This window comes from Echiichthys vipera (genome assembly GCF_963691815.1).
Source record: "Echiichthys vipera genome assembly, chromosome: 10".
Classification (NCBI taxonomy): domain Eukaryota; kingdom Metazoa; phylum Chordata; class Actinopteri; order Perciformes; family Trachinidae; genus Echiichthys; species Echiichthys vipera.
In genome coordinates this window covers 31,728,579-31,746,993 of record NC_139835.1, presented here as the reverse complement: position 1 = coordinate 31,746,993, position 18,415 = coordinate 31,728,579, and the positions used below count along the sequence as shown (strand labels likewise).

Here is an 18,415-nt window from a genome sequence, read left to right as displayed (position 1 = left end):
ATGCGTGGCTTTGTTTCCAGATCTTTCCGTAGACCTCGGAGTTTTTGTGCGTCTTGTCGACTGTTTTTGAATCTTTTCATCGACCAAATCTGCAGTAAACACTCCACCTCCGCATCACACCAACGTGAACCTTTCACCGCCATTGTTTGAAATGTCCGCGCATGGTCCCTCCTTCTTTTTTCTACGTCCCAACAGGCGCACAGGAAATGACCTCAGAACCGCCGTAGGCCTCGTGCTCGTACACGTGCGCACGCTCGTGCTCGTACACGTGCAAACGTGCTTTACTAAAGCCCACCTCTCCCAAACGGGCCGTGGGCGGCAAGTGTGCCGCTCCTAGACGTGGTACGGTTGCACTCACACTGGTCAAAGGAACCAGACTTTAGCCGTGGAACGTGCTGGGGCACGGGATGGAGGCACAGTGGGAGTGCGCCCTTACGTGTGGTTTTCTTGCAGCGGTCACGTCAGACTAGAAAAAACTGTATTAAATTCTTAACACAAAGGAGTAAAAGAAGAGTGACTTGTATTAAAGTATAGGATGACGTGTGATATGAAACTGCAGCTGTGATGGAAGAACACATCAGGCCTGTTTAATACGAGGCTTCACTGCAACACAACTCCACCGTCACGTCTCCAGAGAGCGATGGGAGCGAGGACACACGATCACACGCCACTGTTTCCCTCTCACAGTTACACGATTATCGCAGGAAGCAAAACTCAATCTCAGAGTGTGAAGCGTCTTCTGCTCTGCATGCAGAGCTGCCGTCGATTTCCCCTGACGAGCTGCGCGCTTCACGCTCTTCAAGACATTTTTAACCAAGATGTGTCTTCGTGAGGCTGACTGGGCGTCTGAGAGAGCTCACGTCTGTGGGTGTTTAGTGCGTTCAGACGCTGTACGCTTTGTGTTAACTCACACTGTACGTTTAAAGTGCTCTTCCTGCAGCGCCGACACGTACAACTGTGTGCACATCCATCAAACGGTCACGACGTGGTGACCGCCCACACCAAACCCCAAACCCCCTTGCTTTTCACTTTTATGATTCTTATGAACTTGAATGACATTTCACAGAAGTATTTCTTTGCATTATATTAATTTAGAAATGAAAGTTTCCTGTTTTTGATTTTGGAGATTCCTTCAAGTTTTCCCCATTTTCAAAAATAAACAAATAAACACAAATACTACGAACAACACGGACCTTAAACACCATCAAGAATCAGAGGAAGAAGCTTATTTTTAATGTATCCATGAATCGATGGACTGTCGGTTGTTAAACCCAGAGAGATTTGTGTGTGTGGGCTGATTTAATATTAAACACACAGCCTGTAGCACAGGAAACATACGTCACACGCCGCGGTGAGACGTAAGAGCTCATCCTGAGCATCTGAGGGAGAGGCTGCACGTGTGAGGTATGATCCTGAGCAGTGGATGTGCCGAAACCTGGTTGAGTTTCCATGCAGTCACACTATCAAACATACTGCAGCACATTCATGCATTCATTCATGCATTCTGTCATTCATTCATTCATTCATTCATGCATTCATGCATTCATTCATGCATTCAGTCATTCATTCATTCATTCATTCACTCGCCTCCACGCTGCAGAATGTGAGGTCTGATAGTGAGACGTCCTACATCTCTGTTCACTCTGGGCTGCAGGATTATTGTGTGTGTGTGTGTGTGTGTGTGTGTGTGTGTGCAGCATGGTGATAACTCTTTAAAGCAGCAGAGCACAAACAGCAGCTCCCCCTCAGACGAGCACGTACACATCTGCTCGTCCTCCTCAGCTTCGTTTCCACTCAGATCCAGACGGAGTCGCTCCTCCGGTCCGACTGCATGAACCTGCAGCCGTCACTGTGGAGTTGTGTCACCTGGAGAGGGAGGTGATCTCTCAGTCTGTGCTTCATTAACAGGGTTTGATATCAGACACACACACAGAGTCACTGCAGCGTTCAAACCAACACTTCTCATCTTCATCAATCAGCTCCTTAAGTCTTCATTTCACAGCTCATCGTCCATCAGAGCTGAGTTTCATCAGATTCTGGATCCAAACATGACACAGAATTATCCTTAAAAAATAATAAACAGAGCACTAATGTGGCTGTAATAAGGTAACCAGCATGCAACACACACGGGTAACCATCATTTTAACTGTTCTACTGTGGACACAGACCTCTGTTATTATCTTATGCAGTATTTCTGCATGAGGCTTTTGTTATGTACACGGTCCTCTTTGGCAGCTGAGACACACTGTGGGACTAATGAAGGATTATCTGATCCAACAATCAGCTAAAGCTCCATTTTGTTCCCGTCTCTTCACTCATTTGTAAATTATTGTGGTAATTTGGGGAAAACAAGCAGAAAAAGAAGAAGATTTAAGGCGAAACAGAAGCCAAAGACAGCATGTCCATAATAAATACTGCAGAGGCCGTTCAGTAGAAAAGACAGACAATTATACATCCATCTGGGTGTTACGTCATATCTCATATCCCCCTCCCCCCAGCGTCACATACATGCCCTTTTTTGGTCAGAGGAAGAGTCGAAGTCTGACAAGATGGAGACTCCTGTAGGTGAGGACGACTGGATCAAGTAAGAGAACGGACCTGACGGAGACGCTACGTCTGTTTTTTATCCAGTCTGTGGTTCAGAACCATTGATGTAAAAACATAAATGCGGCGGCGGCCATCTTGGTCAGGGCAGCTGCGACTCCTGATGCACGTTTGTCTTTGGAGGCACGAGGTTTTAAATCATCATTTCTGAAGAACGGCTCTGAACCGGAGAAAGATGGCGCCGCTCTCGAGCTGGATGATGCATCTATGTGTTTGTATCTGTGTCTGTCTTTTCCGTTGAATCACCTCTGCAGTATTTATTATGGACATGCTGTCTTTGGCTTCTGTTTCTGCTTATATCTTCTATATTTGAGTTATTTTTCTGTTATTGATTTACAAATGAGTGAAGAGACGGGAACAAAATGAGGCTTCAGCTGATTGTTGGATCAGATAATCCTTCATTAGTCCCACAGTGTGTCTCAGCTGCCAAAGAGGACCGTGCAGAAATACTACATAAGATAATAACAGAGGTCTATGTAAACAGTAGAACAGTTAAAATGATGGTTACCCGTGTGTGTTGCATGCTGGTTACCTTGTTACAGTGACATCAGTGCTCTGTTTGTTATTTAAAGGGTAATTCTGTGTAGTTTTTGGATCCAGAATCTGATGAAACTCAGCTCTGATGGACGATGAGCTGTGAAACGAAGACTTAAGGAGATGATTGATGAAGATGAGAAGTGTTGGTTTGCACGCTGCAGTGACTCTGTGTGTGTGTCTGATATCAAACCCTGTTAATGAAGCACAGACTGAGAGATCACCTCCCTCTCCAGGTGACACAACTCCACAGTGACGGCTGCAGGTTCATGCAGTCGGACCGGAGGAGCGACTCCGTCTGGATCTGAGTGGAAATGAAGCTGAGGAGGAAGAGCAGATGTGTACGTGCTCGTCTGAGGGGGAGCTGCTGTTTGTGCTCTGCTGCTTTAAAGAGTTACACACACACACACACACACACAGACACACGCACACACACACACACACATGTGAACGATCAGGATCAGCTCTTTGCTCAGTTTGAAGAAAGAGGTCAAAGGTCAATTATGATGTTTTTAAAAACTCAAATCTGTTCAAACAACAAGGAACACGAGGCTCGGAACAGGAAGTGTTATTTTAAAAGGGTGTTACATCACTGAACAGCCGGATACGTCCAAGGAGAAGTGAGGGCCAGAGGTTAGCTGTCACTCAAGAGGCCACGCCCCTAATTATTCATAAACTTTAACCCCCAATAAAATAAAAACTAGCCCCTCCCCCTCAGTGTTGTCATGGAGATCTGAGCTAAACACACAGACTAGAATGTTCTTTTGTCCTTAAACAGGTTTAATGATGCTGTGTAAACGGCCTGTTTAACATGGGGCTCAATGAGAAACTGCTCTGTTATGAAACCTGCCCCTAGTGGACACTCAGAGAACTGACGCTGACGGAGCTTCCTGATTGGATCAAACTTTTTCTTAAGTATTTTTCATTAAATAAAATGGTACCAATGGTTTATATGTGCAGATTAAACACTTGAAACGTGCCACGGCGTGTACGTGACCCCACCCCCGCCCCTCTCACTCACCCAGGATGGCCAGCACAGTGTTGTCCTTCAGCACCTCCATGGACCCGGAGCACACGAAGTAGATGGCCTGCAGGGCGTCTCCCTGCCGGATGAGGAACTCGCCCGGAGCGCAGAAGGAGGTCTTGATGATGAGGGAGAGGGATCGCAGGCACCCCCTGCTGGCCGACTCGAACAGAGGCAGCTGCAGCAGCTCCTTGTTCAGGTGCATGGCGATGTCGGCCCTCAGCTCGTCAGGGAAGTCCTTCAGGAGCTGCACACAGGAGAGTTCACACTTAGGGCGCACTACACTGTCCAACCGTACCGTCCCCCAGCACGTGTCACGGCTAAAGTCTGGTTCCTTTGACCAGTGTGAGTGCAACCGTACCACGTCTAGGAGCGGCACGCTTGCCGTCCACGGCCCGTTGGCCGTGGGCTTTAGTAAAGCACGTTTGCACGTGTACGAGCTCGAGCGTGCGCACGTGTACGAGCACGAGGCCTACGGCGGTTCTGAGGTAATTTCCTGTGCGCCTGTTGGGACGTAGAAAAAAGAAGGAGGGACCATGCGCGGACCTTTCAAACAATGGCGGTGAAAGGTTCACGTTGGTGTGATGCGGAGGTGGAGTGTTTACTGCAGATTTGGTCGATGAAAAGATTAAAAAACAGTCGACAAGACGCACAAAAACTCTGAGGTCTACGGAAAGATCTGGAAACAAAGCCACGCATCGCCATGACGTCATCAATGCGTGTGACGTGTTACGGCGTGATGACGTATAGGCAGCAAGAAGCATTCTCCGAGGCCCAGGTAGTGTGAGTACAAACGGGCCTGGAGGGGGGGACAAGGACCCTAAAGCACGGGGCACGGGATGGACGCACAGTGGGAGGGCGCCCTAAGTGTGTTGTGGAGTGTAACCCCCTCTCCCGTCACTAATGCAAAGGTGTAAAAAAGGGAACTGGTATAAATGTGTGTTGAGGGGAGTGGACGTCTCTCTCTCACCTCACTGACGTCGATCCCGTTGTTGACCGACCACGTGGTCTGGAAACACTCCAGCATGCGCTGCTCCAAGGCCTTGGGCAGCCGGTGCACCCTGATGAAGTCCTTGAGGTCCTTGGTGCGGGTGTGGTAGAGCGAGCGGCGCGAGTACATCCTCTGGATGATGGCCGTCACGTTGCCAAACACCACGGCGTGCATCAGCGCTGCAGACACAGGACAGGTTGTGTGTTTTCAGTCTGACACAGAATTAATAACAGAGTGACTTGATTGGCTTTTATCGAGACCGGCTCAGGAAAATCCCATAATGCCTCTGCACAGCGGGAGCTTCGCGGGACGTCTTTACAAGCCCCAAGAAGTTAAAGAGCACGGGGCTTAAAAGGACTTAGCTGCTCTCAAACCACTGTACAGCGCTGCCTCCAGTAGATTAGTGCCTTCACACAAAGACACACTGAAATGAAAAGAATCCCAACGTTGAATAAATCTTTTATTTGAAGTGAAGAAAACAACAATAACAACAGTTACATCATTCTGAAACAGCTGTAATCCCAGCGTGACTCCTGGTGTGGGATTAATATTTATTACAGGAGCGTGAACAACCTCAGAAACATCATCCTGACGGCCGCAGATGTGAACTCAGGCTCCGTCCACAGGGAGAGGCGCTTTCCTGTGACCGCACAACTTTAGTCTGGGTCAGTCTGGTTCAGTCTGGTTCAGTCTGGTTTAGTCTGGTTCAGTCTGGTTCAGTCTGGCTTAGTCTGGTTCAGTCTGGTTTAGTCTGGTTCAGTCTGGTTTAGTCTGGTTCAGTCTGGTTCAGTCTGGTTTAGTCTGGTTTTAGTCTGGTTTAGTCTGGTTTTAGTCTAGTTCAGTCTGGTTCAGTCTGGTTTAGTCTGGTTTGGTCTGGTTTAGTCTGGTTTTAGTCTGGTTTAGTCTGGTTTAGTCTGGTTCAGTCTGGTTCAGTCTGGTTCAGTCTCGTTTAGTCTGGTTCAGTCTGGTTCAGTCTGGTGCAGTCTGGTTTAGTCTGGTTTAGTCTGGTTCAGTCTGGTTCAGTCTGGTTTAGTCTGGTTCAGTCTGGTTCAGTCTGGTTTTAGTCTGGTTCAATCTGGTTCAGTCTGGTTCAGTCTCGTTCAGTCAGTCTGGTTCAGTCTGGTTCAGTCTGGTTCAGTCTGGTTCAGTCAGTCTGGTTCAGTCTGGTTTAGTCTGGTTTAGTCTGGTTCAGTCTGGTTTAGTCTGGTTCGTTATCGGAGCCTGAAAACAGCATCTCTAGAAACCGGGTCCCAGAGTGTGCAGATGTAAACGCCCCCCATGGCGTTGTGGTCTGGACGGTGAAAGCTCAGACTTTGTTAAAGGACGGCGTCATGGCCCCACCTCCGACCTCTGACCCCGCGGCGTCACATAACAACAACAGTGCTGCTGCGTGAGAGGACAGAGACGGACCCAGAGACTGTTTACTGAACTGGACTCTGAGCCACATGCATGGGACTGAATGAGGCCCAGCACAGATTCCTCCCTTTTCCCTGATGCTCTGAATAAGGAGCTAAACTGCTCTAGGCTCTGTTTCTAAATCCAGTTCTAAGAAGCTGTGAAAAGTCTCTAAATGTAGTGAGAAAGTGGCGCCTGGGAGCGCTTTGGGACGGGGAAGGGGCTCCCAGCAGCCCCCTCTGCTCAGTGAGGACACTAACTGCAGAGTGAAGGGGCTCCCAGCAGCACCCTCTGCTCAGTGAGGACACTAACTGCAGAGTGAAGGGGCTCCCAGCAGCCCCCTCTGCTCAGTGAGGACACTAACTGCAGAGTGAAGGGGCTCCCAGCAGCCCCCTCTGCTCAGTGAGGACACTAACTGCAGAGTGAAGGGGCTCCCAGCAGCACCCTCTGCTCAGTGAGGACACTAACTGCAGAGTGAAGGGGCTCCCAGCAGCCCCCTCTGCTCAGTGAGGACACTAACTGCAGAGTGAAGGGGCTCCCAGCAGCCCCCTCTGCTCAGTGAGGACACTAACTGCAGAGTGAAGGGGCTCCCAGCAGCCCCCTCTGCTCAGTGAGGACACTAACTGCAGAGTGAAGGGGCTCCCAGCAGCCCCCTCTGCTCAGTGAGGACACTAACTGCAGAGTGAAGGGGCTCCCAGCAGCACCCTCTGCTCAGTGAGGACACTAACTGCAGAGTGATGGGTGCATCAGAGTCCAGAACAGCACCAAAGTCTCCACTAAGACCAGAACCAGGGACACGTTTGTCTCTATACCTTGTTGTTGAATTGTGCTGGTTCTTCATCTCATCTCATCTTCAGCCTCTGATCCTGGATCAGGTCTCAGGGGCAGCAGCTCCAGCAGGGACCCCAAACTTCCCTTTCCCGGGCCACATTAACCAGCTCTAACTGGGGGATCCTGAGGCGTTCCCAGGCCAGTGTGGAGATCTAATCTCTCCACCTGGTCCTGGGTCTTCCCCGAGGCCTCCTCCCAGCTGGACGTGCCTGGAACACCTCCCTAGGGAGGCGCCCAGGGTCCATCCTTACCAGATGATCCTGAACCACCTCAACTGGCTCCTTTCAACGCCTTGCCTTAATTCTTGTCCCTGTAGAGAAGCTGCTGCAACAGCGTTCAGAGCCCAGGACACTTCCACAGTCCGCTGACACACAGACCGGTGACATCAGTTGCGGGTAGCTGCTCCTCGGGGCCTCTCTGCTGCACAGATGTAGAATATCTCTCACTTTGAGCTTCGGTGTATTTCAGCACGACAGAAGCGTAAACTCAGAACGAGGAGAAGCTTCAGAGAGATTAATGACGCCGTGCTCTCCTCGCTTTCATCTTTCTCTCAGTGTTTTGCTTCTTTAGACGACTTCACACACACGCACACACCTACACACACACACACACACACACACACACACACACACGCACGCACCACGTCTGTGTGGATGTGAGGTTATTAAAAATCAAAGCAACACAAAAAACATTCCCTGCTCCACAGAGCTGCGTCTGTCCGTTCCTTCTGTTAAAGGGAAGGTTTTCAACGCCACTATGTGCACAAGGTTCGAGCTCATGGAGGAATTGTCGGGTCTCTTTAAATCATAAATAAGTCAGAGTTCTCTCAGGACACTTTACAGAGTAGGTAAAGACCACAGTACCTACTCTGTAAAGTGCCCTGAGACAACACTGGCACTGTAAGTGAAACTGCATTGAATTGCACACAGCCCTCCGTCAGGACTTCACATCTGTACTGTTAGAAAGAGTCGCTACGGTGCCGTTACAGTCGTTTCCCGGCTGCGGTGACGGTGCAGAGATGCAGAGAGAAACACTGACCAATCATAGCTGTAGGAGCCATATCAAATGTGCTTTGTTTGTGTAATTTTACCCCGTGCCACTAGGGGGCGGTGTGGTTCAGTTGACCTCAGGTCAGCAGAGTGAGACCTTTTTTATCTGATTGAACCTGATCACAGGTGCTGTTGATTTCGAGGGAGCAAACAGTTTTTCGACTGTGCTCGTGTGCTCGTGTGCTCGTGTGCTCGTGTGTTTATGTATATGGATACTTTAGTGAGGAATTCGATTTATTATTTTGTTACATGCATTTTGAGTTAAAATTATTGCGGCTGTGTGTTATAAAAGGAAAATAAACCAGCAAATAAACTGAACGCTTTTCGTTTTTGCGGCATAAGGAGCGCGCTGGGCGCACGTCGGAAACTTATAAAGCAAATCAACAGCCAGTACTACTAAGATTAGGGCTTAGTCAGTACATTTAGGTCGAAAAACTGTTTGCTCCCTCGAAATCAACAGCGGCCTACATGGAAAAGGTCACAGGATGGCCAAGCATCAAAGCTGAAGACACCAAAGCGCTCACAGCTTATGGGCTTTTCCTCCGTGAGTGTTCCAACGCTATGGAAGATCTTCAATACTTGGAGGAACTTAACATGCCAGCGAACATGAAGATTCTTAGTCAGAAGCTTCCTTATAAACTAAGGGACAAGTGGAGAGCAAAGGCATGTGACGTACTGGAGAAAACTTGTCGAAGGGCACGATTCTCAGACCTTGTCAAGTTCATTGAGCGCCAGGTCAGAATCATTTCAGATCCGGTCTTTGGTGACATACAGGACACTTCACCTGTTCTCAAAGGAGCTACAAAAGTGAGCAAGATACAGGTGAAGCCACAGCTGCGAAGAAACAGCTTTGCAACACAGGTGTTCATCGAGGATGGATGTAAAGCAGACACTCACAAGAATGAGGATGGATGCAGCAGACCAGATGGTGACCAGAGGGAAAAGGCTCTCAGCAAAGTGACCACCTTCACTAAAACTACTTCTGTCTTCTGCCAGTATTGTGCTGCTGGTGGCCATGTTTTAGATCAATGTTTTAAACTGGGAAGAAAACCACACAGGGAGAAACTGGACTATCTAAAGGAGAAAGGTCTGTGTTTCAGTTGTTTGTGCACAGGACACTTGAGCAGGAATTGCGACAGGCGCATCACTTGCAAAAAGTGCAACCAAACGCACCCCAGTGTTTTGCACATTGAAGAGAAAGAAAGGGTTTCTTCGAAGGATGAGAAGAATAGTGAGCGGTCAAAAACATCTGAGAGCTGCACAACATCCTCCGCTTGTGGTCTTACAGGGGCTGGCCACTGCAATGGAGTTCTTCCCATCTTGCCTGTTAAGGTGAAGTGCGCAAAGGGAAACAGGGTTATTGAAACCTACGCTTTTCTGGATCCAGGGAGTACAGGAACTTTCTGCACCAGGAAGCTTGTTGACAGGTTGAACATGGAAGGACGCAAATTCAAAATTCATATCCGCACCTTGGGCCATAACAACTCAATAGAAAGTTCTGCAGTTGACAGTCTGGAGATTTCCGGATTGTCTGGTGAAAGCTTCTACCCACTTCCCAAAGTGTTTACCCAGAAAGAAATGCCCGTCTCTACAGCCAACATAATCAGTGAAAGGGAGCTGAGAAAATGGCGTTATTTAGACAACGTAAACATTCCACACATAAACGCTGACGTGGATCTGTTAATTGGCACAAACGCCTCCAAGTTGATGGAGCCTTGGGAGGTCATTAACAGTCGTGAAAATGGACCCTACGCGATCAGAACCCTACTGGGGTGGGTGATAAATGGCCCGTTACGGGGAAGTGACGACTGTGGAAGTAACCATCCTTCATTTTATGCAAATAGAATTGCCATTGACCATATTGCAGAACTGTTAATTAGCCAATATAACTATGACTTCAATGACAGAGCTTCTGCAGAACAGGAAGAAATGTCAAGAGAAGAAAAGAAGTTTATGGAGAAAATGGAAAGCTCTGCTCAGCTCCAGAACGGACACTACGCATTTCAATTGCCTTTCAAAGAGAAAGATGTTTTGATGCCGAACAACCTCAGGGTTGCAGTGCAACGTGCCCGTGGTCTGAAAAGAAAACTTCAGAAAGATGTAAACTTTCATGAGGAGTACAGAAACTTTCTTACTGATGTCATTAGCAATGGCTACGCCGAAGAAGTGCCGCAGCATCAGTTAGAAGCACCAACAGGGAAGGTGTGGTATATCCCGCACCACGGTGTGTACCATCCACGGAAGGGAAAGTTACGAGTGGTGTTTGACTGTGGAGCAGAGTACAAAGGGATCTCTCTCAACAGTCAGCTCTTGCAAGGACCGAACCTCACCAGCTCGTTAGTTGGAGTTCTTATGAGATTCAGGCAGGAACAAGTGGCGATAATGGCAGACATAAAGGCTATGTTCCACCAAGTTAAGGTGGCAGAGGAACACAGAGACTTCTTAAGATTCTTATGGTGGCCTCAAGGTAACCTGGAACAAGATCTTGTAGAGCATCGAATGACTGTCCATTTATTTGGAGCAGTTTCATCACCCAGTGTTGCCTGCCTTGCTCTTAGAAAAACTGCTGAAGACAACCAGGCCCACTTTCCTTTAGAAGTGATCGAAACGGTCAACCGAAACTTCTACATGGATGATTTGCTGAAGAATCTGCCCTCTGAGGAAAACGCAGTCACCATGGTTAAGAACCTTACAACCGTTTGCAGAAAAGGAGGTTTTACCCTCACTCAATGGATTAGTAATAGTCGAGAAGTGCTTCAAAGCCTCCCAGAGGATCTCAAGTCCAAGAACCTGCATGAGCTTGATCTGGACAGGGATAAGCTGCCATTGGACAGAGCTTTGGGTTTGCAGTGGTGTATCGAGACGGACACTTTCAAATTCAAGCTGAAAGTCAAGGAGAAGCCGCCAACCAAGCGAGGCATGCTATCCATCATCAGTTCCGTCTACGATCCATTGGGATTCTTAGCACCTTTTGTACTCCCCGCCAAGCTGCTGTTGCAGGAGTTATGCAGGATGAAGTGTGATTGGGACGATCCAATACCTCCAGCTTTCCAGCAGAAGTGGAAAAAATGGCTGATGGATCTTGAGAAGGTGGCATATTTCAAGATCCACAGATGTGTTAAGCCTGAAGGATTTGGGAGGACTGTCAGCGCACAATTACATCACTTCGCCGACGCAAGCGAGAATGGATATGGGACGGCTACTTACCTGAGGATGCAGAACATGGATGAACGGGTTCATGTTGCTTTCCTATTTGGCAAAGCCAGAGTAGCTCCCCTGAAGCCGGTCACAATTCCCCGTTTAGAACTCACCGCTGCCGTTGTTGCAGTAAGAGTGGACAAGATGCTTCAAGCAGAGCTCCAGCTTCCACTTAAGAGGGCCTGCTTTTGGACTGACAGCACAGCAGTTCTTAAGTATATAAGAAACGAGGACCGACGATTTCAAACTTTCGTCACAAACAGGGTAACCACCATCAGGGACAACTCTGAAGTTGAACAGTGGAGATACATTCCCACATCTCTGAACCCTGCTGATGATGCTTCACGTGGATTGAAAGCAGAAGATCTTGTGAAGCAAAGATGGATGGAAGGCCCAGAATTCCTACGGGAACCTGAGGAAACGTGGCCAACATTTCCTGTGGATACAAGTGTCGCTGTCGATGACCCAGAAGTAAAGATAAATCTGACGGTCAATGCAGTACTTGTTAACACCAATGCCACATCAGAACTGATGACCCATTTCTCTGATTGGCAAAGATTAAAGGTTGCAGTTGTATGGCTTATAAAGCTGAAAGGAACTTTGCTCAAGCTGAGTAAGAAGAGAAAGGAGTTGGAGCTTGCAAGCACCAGTGCTACTAGAGCAGCAAGGTTGGATGTGCAAAAGGAGATGCAAGCTTTCTCAACATCACTTGGGAATCAGAAAGTGACGCTGGAAGATCTCTTGGAGGCTGAGGCCTCCATAATTGCTTTTTGCCAGCAAGAGAGATTCCCAACTGAATTTGCTGCACTAACCTCTGGCAAGCCACAAGTGCCAAGAAATAGCAGCATCTTCAGACTGGATCCAGTTTTAGATGGAGGACTTCTGCGAGTTGGGGGACGGCTGAATAAGGCAGCAATCCCTGAGGACATTAAACATCCCCTCATCTTGTCAAAAGACCAACACATCTCCGACCTTATCCTCCGTCATATCCATCTACAGCTCGGACATGGAGGCAGAAATCATGTTCTTTCTGCTACAAGGAGAAAATACTGGATAACGAGCGGACCTACTGCAGTGAGGAGGATCATATCCAGATGCCTCATCTGTAAGCTTCATGGTGGAAAGACCGGTGAGCAAAAAATGGCAGACCTGCCAGAAGAAAGAGTGGTTCCTGATCTACCACCATTTACTAATGTTGGCGTAGATTACTTTGGGCCAGTTGACGTGAGAAGAGGCCGTAGCATCGTGAAAAGATATGGAGTGGTTTTCACTTGTATGACGAGCAGGGCTGTGCACCTAGAAGTGGCCTATTCTCTCGACACGGACTCGTGCATCAACGCATTGCGTAGATTCATCTGTCGAAGAGGACAAGTCTCGCACTTAAGATCCGACAATGGTACCAACTTTGTCAGTGCAGAAAGAGAGCTGCGAGAAGCCTTAGCCTCTTTGAATCATGACCGCATTGAAAGAGCCTTGTCCAAGAGAGGAATCAAGTGGAGCTTTAACCCTCCAGCTGGGTCGCATCACGGTGGCGCTTGGGAGCGCATGATCCGGATGATCAGGAAGATTTTGTGCTCGGTGCTCCGTCAGCAAACCCTGGATGACGAAGGGTTCCATACTGTGCTCTGTGAGGCTGAAGCTATGCTCAACGATCGCCCCATCACAAGGCTATCTGAGGACCCTAACGACCTTGAGGCATTGACGCCAAACCATCTGCTGCTACTCAAAGGAAAACCAGTTCTCCCACCGGGACTGTTCGACAAAAGGGATGTTTATGCAAGGAGAAGATGGAAACAAACCCAGTACATCTCGGATCTCTTTTGGAAAAGGTGGATCTGTGAGTACCTCCCGCTTTTACAGGAGCGTCAAAAATGGAACCAGGAGAAGAGGAGTTTTGTTCCTGGAGACCTAGTCATGGTTGCAGACTCCACAGCACCACGTGGGTCATGGATGCTAGGAAGAGTTCTGGAAACCTTCCCTGATAAAAGAGGTCTAGTACGTGTGGTTCGTTTAAAAACCAAAACAAATATCATTGAACGACCCATAACCAAAATATGCTTGCTTAATGAAGCTAAGGAATAATTGGTTCCCATTTAAAAATGAGCTTTATATACACATATATATTTAAATTTTTATTTATTTATTTTTTGGCTCATCATGGCTCATTTAAAATTGTTGGTGTAATTGCTCGGGTAGATGCAATTAGGGGCTGGTGTGTAGGAGCCATATCAAATGTGCTTTGTTTGTGTAATTTTACCCCGTGCCACTAGGGGGCGGTGTGGTTCAGTTGACCTCAGGTCAGCAGAGTGAGACCTTTTTTATCTGATTGAACCTGATCACAGGTGCTGTTGATTTCGAGGGAGCAAACAGTTTTTCGACTGTGCTCGTGTGCTCGTGTGCTCGTGTGCTCGTGTGTTTATGTATATGGATACTTTAGTGAGGAATTCGATTTATTATTTTGTTACATGCATTTTGAGTTAAAATTATTGCGGCTGTGTGTTATAAAAGGAAAATAAACCAGCAAATAAACTGAACGCTTTTCGTTTTTGCGGCATAAGGAGCGCGCTGGGCGCACGTCGGAAACTTATAAAGCAAATCAACAGCCAGTACTACTAAGATTAGGGCTTAGTCAGTACAATAGCAGACTGGGCTTTTTTCAGGGGGGGGGGGGGGGGGGGGTCCTAAAGAGACAGACGGAGCGTTTCAGACAGAAGGTGGAAATCTGGACGGGAGAGAGACAAGACGAAGACCTTTGTTGTTTCAGGACCACAAACTTCACCTTTCACTGGAGATTTCATTATTCCATCGTGTGTGTGTGTGTGTGTGTGTGTGTGTGTGTGTGTGTGTGTGTGTGTGTGTGTGTGTGTGTGTGTGTGTGTGTGTGTGTGTGTGTGTGTGTTCACTGTGCAACCAAAATCTTTTCATTGTCACACGTGAGTTCACATAACTGCACGAGGACAGTGACGATTAAATTTCAGGTTTTCCAGATAATGAATATCGATATAATGTCCTCGCAGGTGTTACGGTGTGTGTGTGTGTGTGTGTGTGTGTGTGTGTGTCTGTGTGTGTGTGTGTGTGTGTGTGTGTGTGTGTGTGTGTGTGTGTGTGTGTGTGGTCATTTACAGCCCACTTTACACGCCTTGAGGCCTGACACACCCCGACACATCAGCGTGTCCTCGGACCATAAACAACCAATCACCGCTCCCTCTCCCTCCATTTCTTTCTCATTTGGTCTTTTATTGCTTTGCTCCGTGAGCGTTCGGCTTCTCTTCATCACGATCAGAACAAAAACACCTCAATCCAGCGAGCGGGTCTGTATCCGGCAACAATAGGTGGTGTCTGTCCAATTTATGCTCTCTTACAAAAGGCAAAATGTCATTTCAGCTCATAAACGCGTGTTGGATCAGAGCATTTGAGGACGGTTGGGATTACGTGATCGTGTGCTCAGAGGACCACTGAGAGGGAAACTGCAGGGTTCTGGTTTGTTTTGGTTTTTATTAAAATAAATATGCACTTGGATTCAAAACTGTGACCCATAATTCATCCGTAGACACTAGTTTCAAGTGAATTATTGTCGTGTGCACTAATTACATTCACACATCTGGACCCAGAGAACCTGTTCACATCCATCTGGACCCAGAGAACCTGTTTACATTCATCTGGACCCAGAGAACCTGTTCACATCCATCTGGACCCAGAGAACCTGTTTACATTCATCTGGACCCAGAGAACCTGTTTACATCCATCTGGACCCAGAGAACCCGTTTACATTCATCTGGACCCAGAGAACCTGTTTACATTCATCTGGACCCAGAGAACCCGTTTACATTCATCTGGACCCAGAGAACCCGTTTACATTCATCTGGACCCAGAGAACCTGTTTACATTCATCTGGACCCAGAGAACCTGTTTACATTCACACATCTGGACCCAGAGAACCCGTTTACATTCATCTGGACCCAGAGAACCTGTTTACATTCATCTGGACCCAGAGAACCCGTTTACATCCATCTGGACCCAGAGAACCTGTTTACATTCATCTGGACCCAGAGAACCTGTTTACATCCATCTGGACCCAGAGAACCTGTTTACATTCATCTGGACCCAGAGAACCCGTTTACATTCATCTGGACCCAGAGAACCCGTTTACATTCATCTGGACCCAGAGAACCCGTTTACATTCATCTGGACCCAGAGAACCCGTTTACATCCATCTGGACCCAGAGAACCCGTTTACATCCATCTGGACCCAGAGAACCCGTTTACCTTCATCTGGACCCAGAGAACCCGTTTACGTTCACACATCTTTAGTTCGTCTGGTACGATCGTTTAACTTTAAGATAATAAAGATGTGTCTCTCACCTCCGATGAGCATGGTGCAGATGGAGAAGATCTTCTCAGAGTCCGTGTTGGCCGACACATTTCCAAAGCCCACGCTGGTGAGGCTGCTCAGAGCGAAGTAGAGCGACGTCACGTAGCTGCTCCGCATCGACGGGCCGCCCCCCAGCACCGCGAAGCTGCCGCCCCCGGAGCCCGTCCCCGTCGTGTTCCCAAAGTACTGGCTGGAGTTCAAGGAGCCCTGCCCTCCGACCTCCGACCCCGACACGTTCCACTGACTGCTGTTGGCCGGGAGGCTGCTGACCGTGGTGGGGACCAGCGTCGTCAGGGGGGGCAGGAAGTAGGGGGACCCCAGACGCTTCGCCAGCTCATGGAGCCAACCTGAGAGACACAGAGACACAGAGATAGGAAAAAACGTTTTTAGTGGGAGACTCCACTTAAAGCTGCATTCTCTCTAATGTCCAGCAGGAGGAGACTCCACTTAAAGCTGCATTCTCTCTAATGTCCAGCAGGGGGAGACTCCACTTAAAGCTGCATTCTCTCTAATGTCCAGCAGGAGGAGACTCCACTTAAAGCTGCATACTCTCTAATGTCCAGCAGGAGGAGACTCCACTTAAAGCTGCATTCTCTCTAATGTCCAGCAGGAGGAGACTCCACTTAAAGCTGCATTCTCTCTAATGTCCAGCAGGAGGAGACTCCACTTAAAGCTGCATTCTCTCTAATGTCCAGCAGGGGGAGACTCCACTTAAAGCTGCATTCTCTCTAATGTCCAGCAGGAGGAGACTCCACTTAAAGCTGCATTCTCTCTAATGTCCAGCAGGAGGAGACTCCACTTAAAGCTGCATTCTCTCTAATGTCCAGCAGGAGGGGACTCCACTTAAAGCTGCATTCTCTCTAATGTCCAGCAGGGGGAGACTCCACTTAAAGCTGCATTCTCTCTAATGTCCAGCAGGAGGAGACTCCACTTAAAGCTGCATTCTCTCTAATGTCCAGCAGGGGGAGACTCCACTTAAAGCTGCATTCTCTCTAATGTCCAGCAGGGGGAGACTCCACTTAAAGCTGCATTCTCTCTAATGTCCAGCAGGAGGAGACTCCACTTAAAGCTGCATTCTCTCTAATGTCCAGCAGGAGGAGACTCCACTTAAAGCTGCATTCTCTCTAATGTCCAGCAGGAGGAGACTCCACTTAAAGCTGCATTCTCTCTAATGTCCAGCAGGAGGAGACTCCACTTAAAGCTGCATTCTCTCTAATGCCCAGCAGGAGGAGACTCCACTTAAAGCTGCATTCTCTCTAATGTCCAGCAGGAGGAGACTCCACTTAAAGCTGCATTCTCTCTAATGTCCAGCAGGAGGAGACTCCACTTAAAGCTGCGTTCTCTCTAATGTCCAGCAGGAGGAGACTCCACTTAAAGCTGCATTCTCTCTAATGTCCAGCAGGAGGAGACTCCACTTAAAGCTGCATTCTCTCTAATGTCCAGCAGGAGGAGACTCCACTTAAAGCCGCGTTCTCTCTAATGTCCAGCAGGGGGAGACTCCACTTAAAGCTGCATTCTCTCTAATGTCCAGCAGGAGGAGACTCCACTTAAAGCTGCATTCTCTCTAATGTCCAGCAGGAGGAGACTCCACTTAAAGCTGCATTCTCTCTAATGTCCAGCAGGAGGAGACTCCACTTAAAGCTGCATTCTCTCTAATGTCCAGCAGGAGGAGACTCCACTTAAAGCTGAATTCTCTCTAATGTCCAGCAGGAGGAGACTCCACTTAAAGCTGCATTTTCTCTAATGTCCAGCAGGAGGAGACTCCACTTAAAGCTGCATTCTCTCTAATGTCCAGCAGGAGGAGACTCCACTTAAAGCTGCATTCTCTCTAATGTCCAGCAGGAGGAGACTCCACTTAAAGCTGCATTCTCTCTAATGTCCAGCAGGAGGAGACTCCACTTAAAGCTGCATTCTCTCTAATGTCCAGCAGGGGGAGACTCCACTTAAAGCTGCATTCTCTCTAATGTCCAGCAGGAGGAGACTCCACTTAAAGCTGCATTCTCTCTAATGTCCAGCAGGAGGAGACTCCACTTAAAGCTGCATTCTCTCTAATGTCCAGCAGGAGGAGACTCCACTTAAAGCTGCATTCTCTCTAATGTCCAGCAGGAGGAGACTCCACTGCAGTCGCTCTGTGCTAAAGTGCCCTCTTCAGTGGCGAGGATGCCCTGTTTGTGCCCTATTCTTACCTTTTCGCCCCTGCCCTTCAAAACGTCTGTGCACGCCACTGTCCATAACTTTTACTCAGGTAGAATTTTAACTATTTAGCTTTTAATAAAACAGTATTTTCACATTGTTTACTGTAAAGTCCCTGAATACTTCCCTCCAGCCCTGCAGGCGTCAAAGAGTGCACTCCTCTGTGCCGCCAATTTAACAAACCCAGACATTAATTCACCTGGAACAAGTCCATGCTTCTGTCT

General features: G+C 48.1%; 1 protein-coding gene across 1 annotated transcript in view; it reads right to left on the bottom strand.

Annotated features, from left to right (window-relative positions):
- kcnh3 (potassium voltage-gated channel, subfamily H (eag-related), member 3) overlaps positions 1 to 18,415 on the bottom strand; it is a gene marked incomplete at both ends in the record, with an annotated part of 122,202 nt that overhangs the window by 13,617 nt on the left and 90,170 nt on the right. Inside the window, 3 exons of the mRNA XM_083921373.1 lie at positions 4,160 to 4,409; positions 5,133 to 5,332; positions 15,989 to 16,345. Of these exons, the coding sequence (XP_083777499.1) occupies positions 4,160 to 4,409; positions 5,133 to 5,332; positions 15,989 to 16,345 (807 nt within the window). The remainder of the gene's footprint in view (positions 1 to 4,159; positions 4,410 to 5,132; positions 5,333 to 15,988; positions 16,346 to 18,415) is intronic.